Raw genomic sequence first — 20,317 nt, 5'->3', positions numbered from 1 at the left:
CAACTCTTACCCTACAAGGTCCGGAGCCTGCTGGTTTTCTGTTCTACCTAATAATGAATTGCACCCACCTGGTGTCCCAGGTCTAAATCAGTTCTTGACTAAAGGGGAACAATCAAAAAATGCAGTGGAACTGGCTTTAATGTCCAGAGATGATTTTGAGGGGTCTAAGGCCATCCCTCAACAAAAAATGCAAGAGAAATGTCAGAAAAGTTGCTCATAACCTGCATAACTTAGTGGCCCTCAACTATTATGTTTAATAATGTATGGTTTACAGTTACAGTACAGCAATATCACCAACACAAAACAAATGTGGTTTAAAAGCAGCAGCTTAACTTCTGGACCATTTTAAGACATTGCTACAACCCATTTGATCTGGGTGGAATCTCAGCTCTGTGAGAATGCTCCTGACAGGGTCACTGCAGGCCTTCGCTGAAGCTCATCTCTTCGGACATAGCCAAATCCAGGGTCGCCAGCGGTTGCTGCTCTCGCCTTGCTTCCAAACATATCCCCTTACACACACCATCGTCAGCCTGTGACACAAACCTGAACCTTTCTCTCCCCTAGATTTACACTAGGCTTAAGCCTGGAGGCAACATTTCCAGGTAAGGGGTTTAACTACTTCCTGAAATAGGAAAGTCACCACTTTGTAGCCCCACATCATTAGACCCGCCTTTGTCTCAGCCAGAGGGGATACGTTTAAAATACCTCTGTATCCAGCTCTCGTTTAGTCCTAGAGTTTGATGAGTCTCTTTTGTTGTATGCAGAACTGACACAGGGGAAAGGGTTTCCCAGTGAGCAAAACTGCTTCAAAAGAACTGCCTGGGTTTATTGTACATGGATGCTCAGATAAAGGAAACACACATAATTTCTCCTCACCCTGGAACTTCAATTATCCATTGATGCCATTGGTCGGCCACTGAACAGGTTTCCAAGGGCTAAGTCAGTCACTGATGAAAAGGTCAGGATCAAAAGAAGCAGCCACTGAATCCCTGGAGGACTGTAACTGAGAATACCTGCCCTACAGGGATAAAGGCAGTGTGTGCCTGTGGTGTCGTGTGCCCTGGACATCATTTCATCTTGAGATCAGCTTGGTGTAGGGTTGCAAAGGAAGGTAATATTACCGGTAACTTTCGAAATTGACTAGTAAACTACCGGAATATTGGAAACGTTCAAGGATTTTAGGTAATTTGCATAACAGCTCAGGTTGGTGTAAGGAGGTTATTGAACCAATTGGTCTCTCTCCATCCATCCCTCAAACTAAATTTAGGCAATTCCCGGCTGAATCTGGATTCGTCATTGGCCCGACCAGCTATCACTCTACGTTTGCGCGTGCGATCAGGACCATTAATGGCACTGGTGTAAATTGCTAGTCTGGGGACTTCATCCTGTCTCGTATGTATTTAAATTCACTTTTAGATCTTGGCATTACTGATAATGAATGTTACACTGCCAACAGAACCTGCCATACAAAAAAGTCCTTCTTCATTCATGTACAATACGTTACGCTGTAAATCTGGTCTACCACAGCCTTAGAGCAATTAGAATAGAACATTGAAATTTAAGTGTAACATAATAAAACCACATGAGCTCCTGTTACACACATGACCCGTTGTTGCCCATGCTACTGTACGTTCCACCAAGCCCTCACATGGAGAGGCGTCCTCTGCATTTACAGCCCCACCTAGAGAATGGATGGTCCATCTAAAAAAAAAAGTGACTTTGTGGACAATCAAAACACTATAGTGTAGGAGGGCTCTCTTCCTCTCCCTCTCACTATTTCTCTGTTACAGCTATGCCCTCAATGTGCCTCACTATCATTACATAATACTCCTGTGGAATGAAAATTACATATCATTACGCTGCATATGCTATGCTTAAAACTGGAGAGGGTGTTGTGGCCGATGTGGAATCCCTAGCCATTGTGTGCTAGTAGCAACCATTACTTTGGGGTTAGCTCAATAACCAAACACAGAGAAGCCAACATTGTCTGAATTAGTATTCTGTCCATTCATGTTGCAAAACTGAAGCAGCTTCTTCATACCCCTTGGCTATGGCAGTCCAAAGTTTGCGGCCATTGTAAACAAATCTGTGATTGTCATGCAAATCGGTTCTCACACGACAAGTCGGATAACAATGGAAAAAGCCAAATGGATAACATTTTCAATAGTTAGGGAATCTCATTGCACTGCGAGGAGAGTTGAACTGACTCCCCACACAATCAGTTATCAGATTCAAAAATCAGCAGTCCCTCGCACTCGTCTTCACACACAAAGAATGAAATAAACCAAATGCCAACCCACCTCTGCCATGATCACAAGCAGCACAGCAAGCTAACACCATTAGGGAATTAGGTGTTCCGTAACAAAACGTTCCGTCATTTTCTTTTTAAGGAGTCAGCGTGACAAAACAGGAATAGAGAATAAGAGATTCAGGAAATAGCGCTAGCTAGCAAAACAGAGAGTAGAAATATGGGGCTTGGAGTCTAATGGTTGAGATGGGGGGGAGGGGGCTTCTGTTGTTTCGATCTGGGACTCCCAGCGGTTCCCCAGGCCTCACTGTCTCAGACCCAAGAAAAATATCAGACTCTCTGTTTCCCAGTCACAGAGTCCACTGTCTGACGCCATGCCAGGCTGCACAGTGAGCTACAAATATTACACTTGTATATTTCAATGAAATGCTGTGGATGTACAGTAAGAGCACAACTCAAGACCAGGAAGTGGGCTCACAAAATAATTCAGAAATCTTCCCATGTAGCAAGAAAGACGGTGTACACTTAAATGTATAAGTTTCACACTGCAAACATAGTTATTTTTTCCAGAAGGTTAGTTTTGTAAAAGATTGCAGTCAAGCTGGTCAATGACGACAGAAAAAACACTGGGGCTGTATTGTATGGCTCAATTTCTATTGGAATTGGTTGTTTTGCGTATTTGTAGGCATTTTCATTGATGTACAGTATGCACAACTACACATTGTGTGATAAATAAGGAATTTCAATTGAAATATGTAGTATATTAAACTAAACTACGCAATTATTATAATAATTTTCAATTGTGTGCATACTTTCCTGTGACAATCACTTTGCACCAKAATCACTGTTCTATCATGCATGATACATATGCTATTTCTAGCACAGCAGCCTGAATATAATTCAAATGTCAACTCCTCAGACTCAATACTTCAGTATCTAGAGCGAGACTGTCAAGAAAGCTAACAAGCCTCTCTCTCTCTCATTTCATATTCGCAACAAGTTCTCACAGCCTCACCGCAGAATTAGACGTTTATCCATGTTTCTCCAAACATTAAATTACGATGTTGCTCCAAACGTCAAATTTAGAAGGTTACGGGTGGGGGTTAAGGTTTGAGATAGGGAACATTTTTGTACATATTTTTTATTTGAATAATAATAATAACCTCAGGACATGGATAGACATCCAATTTTGAAGTCACTCTTTCGGACGCACAGGAGGAATTACATTATTTTTGCTTTGCCAAACACGGTAAACTGATCACAGTAATGGTTTTGAGTGAATGAGTACATTGTAATGAAAACCCTTCTGACACCTACATGCTGAAGGCAGTGTACGCCACAGTGCAGTACAGTGTTCTTCATCATGAATTTAACATGGCATGGAAACAAACATAAATATTTCACTAGGCTTTCAGAAAGGGAATTAACATTATCATCATCCTGGAGCTGCTGGGTCATGTTCATTAGGGCACACAAAATAAAACATTTTAAAACACTTTGCAATGGGGAAAAAATAACATGTTTTATTGGACAAGCCGAGGTAGTCCCTCCCTGTTTCAGTCTGTTTTCTTCCTTTTGGTATCGAATGAACAGGACCTTGATGTTACTTGTCATCGGAGAAGGAGGGAAAAGCAGTGAAAGAGTGGTTATTATGGGAGAGAGTACTTCTTTTGAGACTTCCTTGTATTCAATGATTAGTCATTACAATTCAGTCAAACTTAACATTTTATGAGAACAACTGTAAAGCAGGTGCTCCGGGATTACTGTTTGCCTTGGTACTGATCTAGGATATCAGATCTGGGATCTCCCAATCATAACCTTAACCATTTGTCTAGGGGAAACATTAGCCTACACCAACCCTGGACTAGTATTCCTTTCTGCCCAACAACAAACCTTGACTATCACTTTCACACAACTTCTGCCAAGACAAAATTATCAAAAGACAAAAACCATTAACACAGAAGTAAAAAAAGTTCTCATTTGTCAGACCGATTATTTGATCAGTCTGGTTTATTACAACAAACCAGAAAGAAAGAGGATGTGCATGCTCTAAATAACCAAAGTGATCTTGTACTAATTGTGGACAGCTGGGATAGAGAGGCTTCCCCTGAAATGAATCCAGATGCAGCCCAGCTCTGCTCTACACTATTGTTTAGCTCCTGATCAATAAGGATCTTCCGGACCTCACAGCTTTCAAAGAGGCTCATTAGCACTCTGATTGGAGCAGCGGAGGGCTGCCTGAAGTTTCCATCTAGTTCTAGAAGAGTGACATCTCAATAGAGGAGCTGTCCCTCCCCAGTGGGCTTTAAGCCTGTTAACCATTCAAGACTGCTGCGCATGAGCGCACACACACACACACACACACACACACACACAAACACACTCGTTGAGCAGACAGTGTGAAATATGCAGAGAAACCAATGCTGGAGCACACACACACAGACATAGCTTCTTCCCTCCCGTTCTCGCTGCATCCCTCTCTCGTTTTCTCTCCCTCTCTCATTCTGTCGCTCTCACTGCTGTTCTTACCTTAGTTGTGACAATGCAAAGACAATCCATTGCGGGCAGAAAAGCTCAACCTATGCATCACCACCACGAAATGTGTGAGATGGAAAGGAAGAAAAGAGGGGGTGGGGGAGAAGAGGAGTGAGCTGCCACGGGAGAGACGGCACACAGATAGCCACTACTGGAAGTGGGGCCCCTCTGAGAAACTGGAGTCCTCCTCCACAATGCTGAAGGCATTCATGATCCTAATGCAATCTTAAAGTCCAGCACACGTCATCTGCCGTACAAACGCACGAGTTCTGCTGGAAAGCGAGCCACAGGCTTGGCCCCCTCCAACCTGAGAACCTTCTCCCTCTCCTCTCATCTCCTCTCCTCCTCTGCTTTCCAGCCGACAACTGAGCGACAGAGTGGAAGGAGACGAGAGCGGAGGAAAGAGTCGTGGTGGTGATGCTGATGCACAGTTGAGACGGAGCAGCAGCTAAGTGGAAAGAATAAGGTTCCCCAGCTGTTTCTGACTTTTGACTGACTGACTGACTGACTGACTGACTGACTGACTGACTGACTGACTGAATGAGCGAACGGATGAACGGATGAATGGATGAAAGAAAGGAACTATGTAACAATGTGTACCTATAGTAGTTCTGAACAGGGTTATAATAACTCATGTTTTTACAATGGTATAGGATAATCTACTGTGAAGTGTGACCAAGTATTTCAGTATGTGTGTGTGGGTGTGTGTCTGTCTGTGTGTGGGTGTGCCTCTGTCTATGTGTGGGTGTGTGTCTGTCTATGTGTGGGTGTGTGTCTGTCTGTGTGTGGGATTGTGGTGTCTGTCTGTGTCTGTAGTTTGTGTGTCTGTCTATGTGTGGGTGTGTGTCTGTCTGTGTGTGGGTATGTGCGTCTGTCTGTGTGTGGGTTTATGTGCGGTCTGTCTGTGTGTGGGTATGTGTGTCTGTCTGTGTGTGGGTATGTGTGTCTGTCTGTGTGTGGGTATGTGTGTCTGTCTGTGTGTGGTTATGTGCGTGTGTGCACATCCGTGTGTGTGTGTCTTTTAAAATGTGGCTCTTCAATTACATTCCAGTTGAGCAGGTCAGTTTATGTGATTCACAATGAATGTTTGGAGGCAGAGATTTCATGAAAGAAAGGGCAAAGTTTTGATCTAAAAACAGTCCTTAAAACAAAGCTAGCTAGACATACTACAACAAATTATATTTCCTTGATATTTTGTACAGTTTGCTTTTTCAACARCTGTCTATCTATAGGCTGCTGAGAGTGACAAGTGAGTTTATAAGTGAGTATACACTAGCTAGCAAGCTGGCTAGAGTTTAGCACGAATGCACCTCAAAGACAACGCTAGCAAGCTACTGTAGAAAGCACATTTAGCCTGGATATGCTGTAAGTTCTAGTGTAGCTAACATTGCACAGTGACAAGTTGAGAACAATGAAATCAACAGGAAAATACTGTTTCAAACCTCAATCCAAAGCGGATTGACCGACAAACGCATTGCTCTTGTCTTGAATGAATGCGATCTCTACGAACACCGGGGAAATTCCTTTTAAAACAGTGGTTCCCACCYAGAGGTACTAGGATACAGGGGTACTTGAGAAGACTCATGAGACCATAGGCTGACTGGTAAAATGCACGAGGGGGTACTTCAGGGGTACTCTGGGCACAGTAAAATGCAGTTGGTGGTACAGTAACAGAAAAAGGTTGGAAACCACTACTTAAAAAGGTGCATTGTCAGTATTTCAGTGTGTAGCGCTAGAACCATAAATAATATATAGTGGTTCTATATCTATGTCTAGAACACGCTTTGAATGAATTCTGGCCTTAGTTATTGGACTGCTCGATCCTGAAGTGCTTTCCCTTTGGAACCACAAACCATACCAGACGTCAAGCCTTTCTGTTGTGGTCTGGTACCATGAGACTATGATGAATAACCTTGAACCTCCCTGTTTGTGCCAAGAGCTAAGGCCTAGACTTTAGCTCAGTGTGCTAACGTGATATTGAAAACATACAGCAATGTTTGACTTATACATTTATTTTGCAGAGACAAATCTTAAATAGCCCATTATGGATCAATTATAATTTTTTTATTGCTTCACTGTTTAGGCGTGTTATTGTAAACTATAAAACACTACTCTATTTATGTTAATACAACACTCTGTTTATATATTTAACCAAGATCACATTGTTCTAGATCACATTGTTCAAGATCACATTGTTCTGGAACTGCAGCTGAAAGTGATAAGAGTGTGAAATGCATCCCAACAGGGATTCAGCTCATCTCCCCCCACACTGCAATAAGTTGTTGAGCTAAGCAGAAGATACACAGCCATCCCCCTTCAGGTCTCAGGGTGACATGCCATTACACTTTGGCCAAAACGAAGGTCACATCCTAATAGCAACAAATCAATATCGAGTCAAAGGTCAAACACAAACATAGACACACAGACCCTGGGGAGCCAGGTCAAACATGTGGTCACAGCACACTGACTAACAGCATTTGTTTTTCCTAATAAGCAGCATAATGGCTGCCCACAGTGGATACCAGGGACAGACTGGGACCAAAAATCAGCCAGGCATTTCTAACACACCGGACCTTTTTTTGCTTTGAGGCCCACACATTGGCTTGTCCATGATGGAGACCCAATAACTCTTGAGTTATGAAACACTTTTCTCATCAAACCAGGAGAAGAATCTGATGTGTTGTGGTGGTCATGTTGACTTCAATACCGGTACTCACTATTGCAACTCTTATGACATATTCATATTAACTAGCCAGACAGTCACCAAGAAAATGCATGGCCTTTACATAATATAATAGTTAATAATAATATGAATAATAATAATATGAATAATATAATATGCCATCCTCTTATTCTTATCCGTATTTTTGGAAACTGAGCTGTTGGTTAGGGGCTCGTCAGTAAGCATTTCACTGTAAGGTAGACAGACACCTGTTGTATTCAGCGCATGTGACTCATACAATTTGATTTGATTTAATACATAATTCACAAGTGACAGGCTAATATTGTCACCCATCAGACTATTCTCAAATTAATCTGGTCTTTACATATACTAAATAATATATGTGTGAAATTTGTTTTGATTTAGAATGGACCATTATCATGCACCTGTCTCGAAACAGGGGCAGCTGGAAAAAATACATGTCATCTCTGCACTTAAATAGCGAATGGAGGACGCTTTTTCCATGGTTTATTTTCATGCCAGCTAGGTAGGCTATACTCCTGTTGTAAAGATAAGCAATGTGCTTAATATTAGGAAAGTTGATCAATAATTATAGGGCATAAGGGGACAATTACTTTTTCCCACAGGGGCGTTGGGTGTTGCATAACTTTGTTAATTAAATAAATAAAATAAGAATACTTTTTGGGGTTATTTGTTTATGAAATAAATAAAATAAGTATGTAATTGTTGTGTTATTTGTTCACTCAGGTTTCCTTTATCTAATATTAGGTTTTGATTGAATATCTGATAACATTCCGTATCAAAAATATGCAAAAGTTGAGAAAATTATAAAGGGGGAAAATACTTTTTCACAGCACTGTACATACATTATTAATATTAAATATTATTACATGATTTTAGAGGAATTGCAGCTCCAGAAATACTTTAATCAACATGCGATAAGGCCCAAGAGCTTTGCTAACAAACCAAATGCAGACAAATTAGCAAACTATGTCTACTCCTAGTTAGAAAATATTTGAATCATTGGATTACTTCAAACAATCAAACACATGTTACTTGGTCAGAAGTGAGCCCATTGACACTGCTTTGGACATGAGAGGACTAACAGCCACCGGGTGCGATAAGGAGAGTAGTGTTGTTGTAATGATACAATACCAGATTTTCCTTGGTAAAAAGGAAAACACGAAGCAGACTTCACTCTTTAAAACCTACTTTTGTAGAATAGTGTGTGTGATTTGTTAAATAAACAAATATGACTGACTCTGGGTGAAGTCTGCTTCATGTTTCCTTTCCTTCCTTACTTCCTACAGATGTAGGATCTTAATTTGAGCCAGTTTGCTACAGCAGAAACATAATCCTGCAGCAACAGGAAATGTGAATTATTATGTGGATTATAATTAATGGTCATTTTTGTAGAGGTTGATACATTTTATGTAAGGGAAAATCAAGTCTGAAATTACAATGTGGAAATTACAAGTTTCAGAAGCCTTTTAAAACCTCAAATACACTAAACGTTTTAAAGTTATCTTACAACAGCGTGATCAAATTAAGATCCTACATCTGTAGCATCGCTGTACTGGTATCGTGGTAACCCTATTACAGAGTTATCATTATTGTCTCTCTCTCATATTCAACTCTGGTGTTTACCTGCTGCCTGTAGAATGATTGGTCCTCTGATTGAAGTTCCTCACATAAGAGCACTTTGATTACCGCTTTCATTTTGTGGACATAGCAGCGCCCTCCACTCACAAATGCACTGACTATCTATTCACACACACACAGCTCAGAGGGGGTGTTTACTAGGGCTAATCTTTTCAGCAGATGGGACTCAAGCTGGCTTCGCCTGATTAGATTACGTAGGGTGAACGATTTAACTTCCTTTGCTGCCTCTCATCGATAGGTATAGGTGAGGTATTGTGAATTCTGGATGTAACTGATACAGTGGATACATGCATACAGGAGTCAGGACATAAGAGAGACAGGTTTTTATTTAGTCTACTTTAGTGTTTGACCTTGACCATGGCCTTTTCATGACATGGAGACAACGTCTGAAGTAGAATACATTTGAGATCAGGGATGGACAATAATAAGGGCCGAAGTGTGCAGGCTTTTGTTCCAGCCCAGCTGTAACATACCTATATGAAAAAGGTCTGCGTGTCTATAAAGCACTGTGCGGAATTCATTCCAGATAGTAACTTTGAATCTCAAAAAAAAAAGAGTCTGTCCAAAAGGTAAAATAAGCAGTGCAACTCCAAACAGTGACATGGTACATCTCAAGCTGCTGTTACCTACGTTTCTATAGTTAGATGATATAATCACTTTATTCTGGTCTCAAGCTCTTAGACCATATCCCCCGCCCTTGTGCAGCGATAATCTCATGTACTTTGCTGAGCTTCTTGTTGTCCAGACTATGGAACTAGAGCTTCTGAATTTTAACAAATTGTACAGTAGCTGATTTGCACCTTTGCTCAGATCACTCCTGTGGCTTGTAAGATTTCTATTCATTTGTACTAATGCTTTATGACAAGGCTATTGGGTTATTTGTAATTTAAATTCACAACATGATTATGAAATATATATTGTTTAGWTTAAATACAATTAAACGCACATTGCAATGCAATGAGTCGCCTTGACTATGTTCATCAAATAATTCTAACACACTTTCCCAATGAGCAGTATGTTTTAATGAATCATGGAAAGCTGGTTAGGTCTGAATGCCCTGATAAAAATACATGGAAATTGATTAGATAGGGTCTATAATCGGAGACTCTCTGTATCATGCTTGTGAACTTCCAAAGCTATGGGCAGAGTGTGTCTCACCAGAGTGATTGACTCTGTGAAGGTACTGGGGTTGGCTGTGTGGGCGAGAGGTGGCATTTACTGCTAGTGTCACTGCCTTACATACATAGGAAGGGAGAGATGGGGGTGAGGAAAGGTGCAGAATGGTGCATGAAGAGCGAGAAAGACAGAAAGAGGGAGAGGAGGGGCTTGAGAAACAGGAAGCAATCGTTAGCTAAGCTCCCCTATCTCTAGCAAGCTCTGTATCCAAACAATCATCTGTTCAGGACCCATACAACATGACTAAGCCTTGACAGATTTMTCATGCTACAGTACACACCTTCACTCCTCCGGCCACCTCTCTCTGTTCTGTGTTGTTTTTCTATTTCTCTAGTTCAGGGCTCCATTTTCTATTTTTCTTTTCTATCCGATTTCTATTAAATATATTAGGAATTTCATATTGCAATAAGAAACTACCATAATTGACTATGGGAAAAAAATATTCTCTAATTCTATTTACAAGAATTCAAAGTGTGTCACATCTGAGAAGACTTGATAAAGTGGCTCGTGCGCTGCTCACACCGGCAAAAGGCTAGATGTCCAGAGTAGCAACTAAAAACTGTTTTCCCATAGCCCCAGTGTATAGCTCTCCAGCCGGTGATAAAAGCTCTGTGCCTTGAGCCTAGTAAACAAGTCTGTGTGTTTTCCCACACCTGGGGCTTCAAAGCCTGTCCATAATGCTGCCTCTTGGTACTGCCTAGAAAGCCATCAACAGTTTAAGTCAACATTCGGTGTTGTCTCCCTCATAAAGACCCCTCTGGCCCTGCAGTGGGGAAGCCGCTGATGTTGAACCCTCTGGGTCTCCGAAACATTGCTGTTAACTGGCCATTTTTTAAACATGTGTTTAACCTATGCTGTTGACCTGAGAGATGATAGGTGAATAGATCCTGGATCACACTGACATTGCCAGCGCACCAGCCATCAAACAATGTTGAGAATATTCACTTTAACAACAAGAGGCCAGTAGCGTAGCATGACAGAATTAAAAAGAACATACACTAAATGTACAAAACATTAAGAACACCTGCTCTTTGACATTTACATTTACATTACATTTAAGTCATTTAGCTGACACTCTTATCCAGAGCGACTTACAAATTGGAAAGTTCATACATATTCATCCTGGTCCCCCCATGGGGAATGAACCCACAACCCTGGCGTTGCAAGCGCCATGCTCTACCAACTGAGCCACACGGGACCTGTGTGAATCCAGGTCAAATCTATGATCCCTTATTGATGTCACTTCTTAAATACACTTCAATCAGTGTAGATGAAGGGGAGGAGATGGGTTAAAGAACGATTTTTAAGCCTTGAGACATGAATTGTGTATGTGGTAGGCAGAGAGGGGTGTCCACAGGGTACTGTGGAAGTAGGAAGTGAAAACTCATCCATATCTCGCTGTAATTTCAATGGGAGCTTGGTTGAAAATATACCAGCCTCAGAAAAAATCCAAACAGGAAGTGGAACTTCTCAGGTTTTTGCCTGCCATATGAGTTCTGTTATACTCACAGACATAATTCAAACAGTTTTAGAAACTTCAGAGTGTTTTCTATCCAATACTAATAATAATATGCATATATTAGCAACTATGACTGAGGAGCAGGCCGTTTACTCTGGGCACCTCTGTGCACCTTTCATCCAAGCTACTCAATACTGCCCCTGCAGCCATAAGAAGTTAAGGTATCTGTAATATAACATACAGTACTTGTCAAAAACGAATGTCGACATTAATAAATGTACTGCCTTGCTCAAGGGCACATGGCCCAATGCTCTTAACCGCTAAGCTACCTGCCGCCAACTGGGGTCATAGGCTTGTTTAATAGGAACATTAAATAGCAAACAAATCATTCAGTCAACATTCATTTCAGTTATTGACTATGGCGATATATTTAATATGAATGCCGCTGCCACTGTATTGAAGCAATTGGATGCAGTTTATCATAGAGCATTGTGCTTTATTACGGGTGATAGGTTCACAGGGTACTCACTTCAGAGACTTTCACACTGATCGGTGTCTGGTCCTTCCCACCGTGCTCTGAGCTGCTCCGCTCCCTCATCTGAGGACACACACACACACACTAAGTATCATTATATTAGGTTATTACAATACAATAAGTTAATGTAAATGTAGAATAAGCTTAATTGGAAAGAAATAACTGAAACCACAATGAAACATTGTGAGTACAGAGAAACTAACTATTTTCAAAGTTACACAGTTTCTTTGACCTATGAGTCCCTCTGAGTCATAAACAACCTAATTGTCTTAATATTACATCAGGGTATAAAACATCATCTCCACAATACAGAGACATTCTGCCATTAACCGTTGATGCTGAGCAGTACCTCGCTATTTGTTTGACTTTGGCCAAGGTGATTCTTCAATCAGTACCCCAAGAATTATTGTGTACATGTCCAACACTATCAAAAATAAATGCTTAAACCTGGTATACACACACACGGATGAACGCGCACACGCACACACACACACCACACACACACACACACACACACCACACACACACACACACAACACACAGCGACAGAGATAATGTCTCTTGTTTACTTACCATCTACGCTCTCATTCTTGTATTTAAAATGTGTCCAAGGAAATTCCTAAAGTCAAATTAATCCAAGCAAAACATAAGAAAAGACTGCAGCTTGTGCTTGCACAACCTCCGGCTGAAGTGGCAAAAAAGCACACAGTGGGATCAAAAATACTGTACCAGATTGCATGGGATAGAGAGTGTCAACACTCTGCCACAAAGCACTGATTTTGTTAAGCCTTCATCTATTCAGCATGGCTTAATACACTCGGCTTGTGTTTTGTAACACAACGCAGACATCAAATCATTTTCGGGAAAGTTCTGACCCAAATGAGCAGACGGAGTGAAGTTATGGGACATGTTTGCGGCCCTACTTTTCAGGCTGTTTCTACACAAATGTAACTATGGTGTTGGGTATAAGGTGTACGGTAAAGTTGCCCCTAGATGCTGATCTGGGATCAATTTAGCATTTTCCCCATGGTTACGGTTAGGATCAAAAACACATGATTTCACATAAACTCATATGGTTTTTCTGTAAGGGTAGGGGAAACTTCCCCCCGAAGCGTTAGGTAAACCAACACAATGGTTGGGACAGAAGGCTTGGGGACAGAAGGCTTGCAGAGGCTATGACCTGCTTTGTGTTTCTTTCTATCTAGGGACCATGCTGTGAGAGAGTGTTTAGAGAACTGCTCCTCTAGCATACACAGTAGTAGGGCAGGTGACCCAATCTCAGAATTGGTCCCTTGTGACCTCTATAACCCCTTCACTTATCCCCATGCATCTACTAAACATACACATCCACTCCTTTAACACCAAGGGCTTTTGAACAGTATATTTCATTTAATGTACATTAGTTCAGATCTATACATATATACTGTATATCTATCAGTTTGTACAGCTCTGGAAAAGGAACAATATATGTATGGAACCAGGAATGTTTCAATGGGGAGAGATAGGATTACTGAGGTCACTGGTTAGATGCCAAGTATGTCAAACACACACCACACACGCACACGCATTCACACACACACACACACACACAACACACACACCACACACACACACACACACACACACACACACACACACACACACACAGCACAGGAAAAAATTTCATGGGTGATAGACATTGGGTCTAAAGGGTCATAGAAATCGTAAAACAGAGGAGAACTGAGGAATTGCACACACAAAAAAAGTGTTGTTTAGAGATGCATTAATTGATTGCATAGATCATTGGGATATTGAAATTAAGATCTACAGAAAATTGTGTGCAAGGGTAATGAAAATGTTATCATATTGAGAGAAATACGATTTAACTCAGACTTCACCTTTGTACTGGGGAGATCTTTTACAAAGACTAGCTTCCCCTAGTGGATGAATAGAAAATAAAAAGGTTCATCCTTTATCAACTAACCACAGCATTTCAAACGAGACATAAATATTCTAAAATGCCAAATTGACATAATTTCCATAATTTATTAGAGTAATTGATTTCAGATCAATTGGGGTGACCAGTTAATCAAGTGTTGTGTGAAGAAATCACACTGGAAAACGCAGCTGTGCCTTCAAACCTGGTCCTGGAGAGCAGCAGTACATGTGGGCTTTTGTCACATGACACAAAAATCATGTGACCACAATATAAATTGGCCTTTGAGGCCTCCCGGGTGGCGCAGTGGTCTAGGGCACTGCATCGCAGTGCTAGCTGCGCCACCAGAGTCTCTGGGTTCGCGCCCAGACTCTGTCGCAGCCGGCCGCGACCGGGAGGTCCGTGGGGCGACGCACAATTGGCATAGCATCGTSCGGGTTATTCCAAAATACAAAGATTTTTGTTTAGCAAAATATGCAAATTAACTGTAATGTTGCTAAAACAACAGTCTGTTTTGGATCTTTTTTATTTCAGATAACATTATTTACATGTGTAATTATGTTTTAATAAGTTAACTTAATGTTTTGCAATTATTGTTGCTTTTTCAAACAGTTTGTTCTTGGGGCCAAAATGACCCCAGTTGGTAAAATATGTTGGTAGCATGAGGGTTAATGAATCTGCTAAGAATCATCAGCATGATGTCATGAACATAGAAATATAATGAATAGAAAGGGGGTCTCCATTCAAGTCAATGATGGCATAATCACGCTTTCCATAGCCGATGTGAGCAAGACCTTCAAATAGATCAACATTCACAAAGCCGCGGGCCAGACGGATTATCTGGACGTGTACTCAAAGCATGTGCDGACCAACTGGCAAGAGTCTTCACAGACTTTTTCAACCTCTCCCTGACCGAGTCTGTAATAACTACATGTTTCAAACAGACCACCATAGTCCCTGTGCCCAAGAAAGCGAACGTAACCTGCCTAAATGATTACCGCCCCGTAGCACTCACATCGGTAGCCATGAAGTGCTTTGAAAGGCTGGTCATGGCTCACATCAACACCATCATGCCGGAAACCCTAGACCCACTCCAATTTGCATAGCGCCCTAACAGATCTACAGATGACGCAATCTCAATCGCACTCCACACTGCCCTTTCTCACCTAGACAAAAGGAACACCTATGTGAGAATGCTGTTCATTGACTACAGCTCAGCGTTCAACACTATAGTGCCCACAAAGATCATCATTAAGCTAAGGACCCTGGGACTAAACATCCCCCTCTGCAACTGGATTCTGGACTTCCTGACAGACCACCCCCAGGTGATAAGGGTAGGCAACAACACATCTGCCACGCTSATCCTCAACACTGGGGCCCCTCAGGGGTGCGTGCTTAGTCCCCTCCTGTACTCCCTGTTCACCCACGACTGCGTGGCCAATCGCGACTCCAACATCATCATTAAGTTTGCTGATGACACAACAGTGGTAGGTCTGATCACCGACAACGACAAAACAGCCTATAGGGAGAAGGTCAGAGACCTGGCCGGGTGGTGCCAGGTCAACAACCTCTCCCTCAATGTGAGCAAGACAAAAGTAGCTGATAGTGGACTATGGAAAAAGGAGGGTCAAACAGGCCCCCATTAACATAGACGGGGCTCTAGTGGAGCGGGTCGAGAGTTTCAAGTTCCTTGGTGTCCACATCACAAACAAACTATCATGGTACAAACACACCAAGACAGTTGTGAAGAGGGCACGACAACACCTTTTCCCCCTCAGGAGACTGAAAAGATGTGGCATTGGTCCCCAGATCCTCAAAAAGTTCTACAGCTGCACCATCGAGAGCATCCTGACCGGTTACATCACTACCTGTTATGGCAACTGCTCGGCATCTGACCGTAAGGCGCTACAGAGGGTAGTGCATACGGCCCAGTACATCACTGGGGCCAAGCTTCCTGCCATCCAGGACCTATGTACTAGACGGTGACAGAGGGAAGCCCAAAAAATTGTCWAAGACTCCAGTCACCCAAGTCATAGACTTTTCTCTTTGCTACCGCACAGCAAGCGGTACCGGAACGCCAAATCTAGGTCCAAAAGGCTCCTTAACAGCTTCTACCCCCAAGCCATAAGACTGCTGAACAATTCGTCAAATGCCCCCCCCCACCCCCTTCCTTTTTACTCAGCTGCTACTCGCTGTTTATTATTTATGCGTAGTCACTTTACCCCTACCTACATGTACATATTACCTGGACTAACCTGTACCCCCGCACACTGACTGGGTACCGGTACCCCCTGTATACAGCCTTGTTATTGTTATGCCATTTTTATGCCATTTTCTTCTTTACTTTTTTATTGTATTTTTTTACTTCAGTTTATTTAGTAAATATTTTCTTAACTCCATTTCTTGAACTGCATTGTTCGTTAAGGACTTGTATGTAAGCATTTCACACCTGTTGTATTCGSCGCATGTGACAAATACATTTGATTGGATTCAATCATAGTGATCTGAATAGTAGTATTGGGACAGTTTCGGGGACAGATTAMGCCTAGTCCTGGACTAAAAAGCAGCATCACCATCACACAAAACATTTCCAAACACTACTGATCATCCCTTAGAAAATATTAGCTAGCTGTTGTATATGGCGCATGTGACAAAATTGGATATTATTTGATAATGGGTGGACTGGCAGAAATTGATGGTACCCATGATGCCAGGAAGTAAAAGCAGGAAGTGTACCCTTCAATATGTGCTGTGATTTGTAAAATCAACTCAACTGATATTAAAAATAGCCACATCATTTAAATGAACATTCTACATTACCATGGCAATCCAGCATCAGTTGATAGAACATTCCAAAATACCATGGGAATTATTGCATCACAATACACGGTAGACATTGCGAATGTACCCATGAGTTTATCAGTCAAATTGCCAGKGTTAGAGCTTCCAAGCCCATTCTATTCATTCTATTTCTATGGTCATGAACATCAGGGTGAGAATCGGCATTCAAAACTAATCAAGGACTCAACAAGTRGTTCAAACAAGTAAAAGAATGCTGAATAAAATCTAGAATAATCTATAAATGATTTACTCTAGCTCCATTTYGAGGACTTATTAGTAGACTTCATTGTGGAAAGTTGCTTTCGTCAAAGGGCAAGCATTTATAACCCTCACCTTCAGCTCTCTCCATTCATTCCTTTAAATTACAATGTCACAGGCCAGGCCTGCGTACATAYATCATAGCCAAGTTCTTGGAGCTCTTCCAACACTAGCAGGCTCTCTCTCAAAGGCCAATTAGCTAGAGCTACACAGTCCAGCACACTGTTGCCGACACAGCTCCTGTTATTTCCTTGTTGGGAACAGCTTCAAAAAACAGTAGAACCAGAGCCTGTGTTTGTCAGCAGAGTCGTTCTGTGTAATGGGGACAACTGCTAAAGAAGGGATGGGTGTGTGGAGCTGGCGATCTGCTCAGGGCTCCCGATTCCAGAGGATCTAGGGACCAATTATCAGCTCTCATCTCACATTGGAGGCCTATTCTTTTTGACGATGACCGTTGAAAGCCAACATTCACCAATGGCTGGCAAGATAAAACARCATATGGGTCTTTCTATAAATAAWGGGACCAATTTTTGACATCAGGGTCAACATTCCTAAATGGTTTGATAATAATAATAACAATAATATTATTATAATCAGTAAACTCTTAAAACAGTGTGTCTGTGTGTGTGTGTGTGTGTGTGTGTGTGTTGGTGTGTGTGTGTTGTGTGTGTGTGTGTGTGTGTGTGTGTGTGTGTGTGTGTGTGTGTGTGTGTGTTGGTGTTGTAAACTAGACATCACGTTCTTGCTTCCTCTGTCTTGTTTCCTCCACTTTCCTCATTGTAACTACATTGGAGCCCGAGGGGAGGAACCTTCCCCAATGTGCTTTGAAAGGGAGGTGAGGAATGGAGGACACAAGGGGAGAATCTCAATTGCATTTCCTTCATTCTTCACGTCCTCTCTCCTCGCCTCCTTCTCAAAACCCATTGGATAAGAAGGTGAGAGGGGAGGGACTTCTGACCTTCTCATCCAATGGGTTTWGAGAAGGAGACAACAAATCAAAGAAATGCAATTGAGACAGAGGAAGTAAGTATTTGACAGCTATGAACATGTTTTTATAGGGCCAGACTGACTGACTGAGCTACCATAATACCCATGGCTTGTCCAGAAACAACCCCTAGCCCCTACTACCCAGAGTCTAGACACTTGTGGAGATCTGAGAGGGATTGATGCGTGGTGACATGGTGAGAGCTCTACCTCACCCTCTGATAGGCTTAGTGGAAATTTGGCGGTATTGCTCTACAACTGTCCAAATCTGTCCAATGCTCTCAGTGTCTAGGGGGAGGGGTTAGGGGTTGTTTCTCCATGGTACCCCACAACCATTCAGGTGTGTGGTGGACCTACAGCATGACACTTGAGGTATTGGTTGGATGTTTAATTCCATTGATATACACACACAGATTTGCACAGGTGTAAGTTGCACACCCACGGCACTCTATCAGGCTAATCAGACTGGTCTGAGAAGCTGGAGACCTGCTGTAAACAGTGAAAGAATATATTTACGTTTCTACTATTCACACCTTTGCTTCATTCGAGCTAGTTAGATGTGCAACCACTGACTAACTATAGCTAGGGGCATATCTCAAGTCTAGCAATAGATACTGTTGTTTATTAAGATAACCAATGGTTAGCTAGGTAGCTAGGATATACAGTGCATTCGGAAAGTATACAGACCCCTTGGCCTTTTCCACATTTTGTTACGTTACAGCCTTATTCTAAAATGGAATCAATCAATTTTTTYCCTCATCAATCTATACACAATACTATCATGACACAAGGCGAGACCCAGATTCAGACACAGGAGGCAGATGGTTGGAGTCTTACAATATTTATTAATCCAATAGGGGAAGGCAAGAGAATGGTCGTGGACAGGCAAAAGGATCAAAACCTTTTGAGTCCAAAAGGTACCAAAGGAGTCCAAAAGGTACCAAAGGGCAGGCAGAATCAAGGCCAGGCCCGGCAGGATGATCAGGCAGGCAAAAAAGAAGTCCAGAGTAAGGCAGGGGTCAACACCGGGAGGACTATCAAAAAAAGAATAGAAAATGGAGTACGGGAAAAACACGCTGGTTGACTTGACTAAACATACAAGACGAACTGGCACAGAGAGACAGGAAACACAGTGATAAATACACTGGGGAAAACAAGCGACAACTGGAGGGGGTGGTGACAATAACGAGGACAGGTGAAACTGATCAGGGTGTGACAAATACTCCATAACGACAAACCGAAAACAGGTTAAGTTATTAAAAATATGTTATAAAAAAAAGAAAAACTGAAATACCTTATTTACAATAAGTATTCAGACCCTTTGCTATGAGACTCGAAATTGAGCTCAGGTGCATCCTGTTTCCATTGATCATCATTGAGATGTTTCTACAACTTGATTGGAGTCCACTTGTGGTAAATTCAATTGATTGGACATGACTTGGAAAGGCCCACACCTGTCTATATAAGGTCCCACAGTTGACAGTGCATGTCAGAGCAAAAGCCAAGCCATGAGRTCGAAGGAATTGTCCATAGAGCTCAGAGACAGGATTGTGTCGAGGCACAGATCTGGGGAAGGGTACCAAAACATTTATGCAGCATTGAAGGTCCCCAAGAACACAGTGGTGTCCATCATTCTTAAATKGAATAAATTTGGAACTACCAAGACTCTTCCTACAGCTGGCCGCACTGCCAAACTGAGAAATCGGGGGAGAAGGGCCTTGGTCAGGGAGGTGACCAAGAACCCGATGGTCACTCTGACAGAGCTCCAGAGTTCCTCTGTGGAGATGGGAGAAACTTCCAGAAAGACAACCATCTCTGCAGCACTCCACCAATCAGGCCTTTATGATAGAGTGGTCAGACGGAAGCCACTCCTCAGTAAAAGGCACATGACAGCCCGCTTGGAGCTTGCATAAAGGCACCTACAGGACCCGTAGACCATGAGAAACAAGATTCTCTGGTCTGATGAAACTCTTTGGACTGAATGCCAAGCGTCACATCTGGAGGAAACCTGGCACCATCCC

At 42.1% G+C, this 20,317-nt stretch overlaps 1 protein-coding gene across 14 annotated transcripts in view; it reads right to left on the bottom strand.

Annotated features, from left to right (window-relative positions):
• The window catches only part of LOC111950591 (disks large homolog 2-like), a 287,220-nt gene that overhangs the window by 221,640 nt on the left and 45,263 nt on the right, over positions 1-20,317 (bottom strand). For 13 of the 14 annotated variants that reach the window (XR_011473940.1, XR_002875505.2, XM_023968282.2 and 10 more), the window contains one exon: positions 12,293-12,361. Coding sequence is in view for 12 of the 14 variants with exons in the window: in XM_023968282.2 (XP_023824050.1) it covers positions 12,293-12,361 (69 nt within the window). In the remaining 2 variants the exon portion in view is untranslated. Of the gene's footprint in view, positions 1-2,300; positions 2,484-12,292; positions 12,362-20,317 lie in introns of those variants that run through there. The other variant, XM_023968293.2, reaches the window with a different exon arrangement.

This window comes from Salvelinus sp. IW2-2015, linkage group LG23, assembly GCF_002910315.2.
Source record: "Salvelinus sp. IW2-2015 linkage group LG23, ASM291031v2, whole genome shotgun sequence".
Lineage (NCBI taxonomy): Eukaryota > Metazoa > Chordata > Actinopteri > Salmoniformes > Salmonidae > Salvelinus > Salvelinus sp. IW2-2015.
The sequence above is the reverse complement of the archived record's forward strand: the minus strand, read 5'-3'. Positions and strand labels throughout refer to the sequence as shown.